This window comes from Atta colombica, unplaced genomic scaffold, assembly GCF_001594045.1.
Source record: "Atta colombica isolate Treedump-2 unplaced genomic scaffold, Acol1.0 scaffold126, whole genome shotgun sequence".
NCBI classification, from domain to species: Eukaryota; Metazoa; Arthropoda; class Insecta; order Hymenoptera; family Formicidae; genus Atta; species Atta colombica.
The window spans coordinates 5153152-5156355 of NW_017259213.1; the positions used below are offsets into that span (position 1 = coordinate 5153152).

General features: G+C 30.2%; 1 protein-coding gene across 1 annotated transcript in view; it reads right to left on the reverse strand.

Annotated features, from left to right (window-relative positions):
• Positions 1-610: 610 nt before the first annotated feature.
• The window catches only part of LOC108684096, a 3713-nt gene continuing 1119 nt past the window's right edge, over positions 611-3204 (reverse strand). Inside the window, exons 2-3 of the mRNA XM_018188185.1 lie at positions 1601-1787; positions 611-1383 (exon numbers count right to left, since the gene is read on the reverse strand). Coding sequence (XP_018043674.1) covers positions 856-1383; positions 1601-1756 — 684 coding nt within the window. The 5' untranslated portion in view covers positions 1757-1787 and the 3' untranslated portion in view covers positions 611-855. The remainder of the gene's footprint in view (positions 1384-1600; positions 1788-3204) is intronic.

Consider the following 3204-nt stretch of genomic DNA (forward strand, 5'->3'; position numbering starts at 1 on the left):
AAAATAGAAATGATTATATCATACGTATGTCTTGAATAGATAATAAAGAATAACATATGCATATGTTAACGTAATTCATAATTTAAATAGTCTGTTTAAAAAAAAGTAGAGAACTGGATTCTCTCAAAAGTTACTAACAATAGTTTAGAATAATGATTGTGTGTTAATATATATGTGAGTTATACATATATCCATACAGTACAGAATTTGCAGTAATATCGCTATAATAACACTGCAATATTGCTGCAATGTTGCAGCATTGTTGCTGCAACTTTTGTGCTGTAGGGGTATAAAGATATTGAAAAATATCAAATAAATATGTTGTGTTATTATATATGTACATTGGATTATAAAAAAATATATGTATATGTTACGAACACATCCACAAACATACTTACATATGCGCATATGTAAGTTTGTGATGTGCAATAAATATATGTTATGTGTCATTAATAAAATGTTGATATACATGGCCATTAAGTCTCCATTGGCTTTCGTTACAATTGATTTCTAATACAACACTTCTTTCTTCAATTCATACAAACATCATCCTTGAAGGAACCGACAAGGTATAACATTCAAATAACTAGGATTAATTTTACAATCTTTGGCTTTTCCGTTGGATATTTTACAAGAGCTGCGTCGAGAATAATTAAGTCATTCGCCGGAACTAAACTTCATAACCGTTAATCCTTCAAGCAAAATTTAATCAGTTTAATAATTCCGAATTTAATTTTTCACCAATCGATTGAGTAAGCATCTTTTACTTTTGGACTGCAATTTTCGTCTTTCGTTCGTATCTCGACATGATTAAATCTTCTTTCTCAGATCTTTGTCAGACTTTGTCGATAGGCCTTACGAATCGTTCGAAGGTGGTCCGAATAGGACTCTGCACTTCGAAATAGTGCCGAGTATCGGTTTAAAGAGTACGAAGAAGCCCCCGACGCACAGCGACGCGAACGTCAAGCTTGTTCCGGTGGTGGTACCACCGGAGATATACCACCAATAGGTGTAGAGTCCGGTGATGAGGGAAGCCAATAAAAGAATGATTATGATGATGCCACTGAAATCGTGAGTAACCTTGATGAGCACCGGTCTTACGTATGGATATACCCAGACGGTGTTGTTCGCCAGGATTCCGAAAGCAGCGACTAGGAAGGCTAATATAATCGTTACTAAGCCCAGCTGCGAGTGAGATGTTGCAAAATAGAGACTATTATAATCAAATTTGTTAACAATGGCGAGAATAAGACCGATCAAGATTAGGATCAGGCCAATTGTATTTAGAATCCAGTGTATTGTCACTCTGTTACTCCCGGGTAGCTTCCAAACGATGTATGCTTCACCGGAGATGCAGAAGACAGCCTCTGTCATTAGAATGACCTTCGCCACGAAACGGAAAAATATTAAATTTTTATACAATCTTGGAATAAAAAGATTAAACGCTTTGTTTAATCATTAGACTTTAACTGATTATTATTATCGCGATAAAATACACCTATATATTGTAACAACACACTAATTGACTAGAAATTAAATTGACTGTTTCAATTTTTCTGAAATATTCAAGAGGTTTTCTTTTATTTTTTTTTATACTTACCCCAACAGTCGAACAAATCACATGCCAAGAGAAGCAACTGTAGTTCCCAAAGGAAATTACCAAGATATAGATCATCGGAGCCACGAGTAGAAAATGCGTCAATATTGAGAAGCCGAATGTTATGGCGCTCGGCGGCCCTTTATTTTCGTTAGTCATGTCGAGAAGGAAGATGATATCTCTTTGATACCTGATATAATAAAAAGAGATTTTCACTGTTAAATTCGTAATGTCAAACTATACTCAATTTGAGTTATCTATCTTTAATTCTTTAATTCTGCTTTTATTCTATATATCAGTAATTGAATAAAACAATATTAAACAATTTAACTTGAGAAAACGTATTAAATTGGACTCTCAAGTTTAATTTATTATTTACTAAGATAACATGAATGTTGCTTACTTTCCATAAAAATGAATTGATTTATTTTGACACACATAGAAGTTAAAAATAGAAAAAAACATACGATTAAATAAGTTTTAATTATTTAAAAATTAAAATTAAGCAGCAAGATATTTTAAGATTTAAAATATTTTTATAAATTTTTCCTGTCACATTTTACTTAGAATTTTCGTATGATATTATTTTATTAAATATTTTATTCCTTGTATCCCATATTCTTATTATGTGAGAAAAGCAAAGGTTTTTTGAGAGTCGCTGCAGGGTCCGGAAGAAGTTCAACCCAGCACTGCTGGGTAAGCGTAAAGTTCTATGGACGCTGTCTGTCTTTACGTAATTCTTTGTAATTATTACGAAGCTCTGAATGTATGATGCGTGATTCATCTTTAATTGTATGGTGCGATTTCTCGCGTCTTCCAACATATCTATCTTTTAATCTTGTTATCTTAGTTTACGCTTGAGTTTTACATTTGCACATGTATGCGATTACTCGATTAAGTATATATAAAAAAAAATAAATCATATGTATTTATAAATATAAATGATAAATTTTTTATCACGCACGTTTAAAGCTTACTAGTTCTGGAACACACGCATTTCTCATGTTATGTTTCACAGATGTAAGGAAGATATCAAATGATTTCCGCTACAACTGAAATTTATATTTTAAAAAGTAATTTAAAATAATATTTATAATATTATAATACAAAGATATTTACAAGATATAATTTGTACAATGTTAAATTAACAAAAGGAGTTACTTACAAAAAATACTATTATTTCTTACAATTAAACAAACAATACGCGATAAATCAAACGAATGTTATTAAGCAAGAAAGATCGAGGCAGTTAGTTAGATGACAAAATTTAGATCTTCATAACGATTCGTTTCGTTAATGACTTGATAACCAACGATAAGAAACGTTGAATTACGCAAAAATATTATTCAATCCGCAAAATATTGCGGAAAGTGCATTTGTAGTGCCCTTACATTTCAATGATTATATAAATGTCAAAATTGCAACAATAATTGCAAAAAAAACAATTTAAAAAAAATTTTTTTTAATGGAATTCTATTTAAAGAATATTACGTTAAAATTTTTATCTTTAAATAATTTTTATTTATATGAAATAAAAAATTCATTAGATTCTTTTTTCAAGAATAAGTTTGCAAATATTATTAAAAATAATAATAAATTTTTTTGTA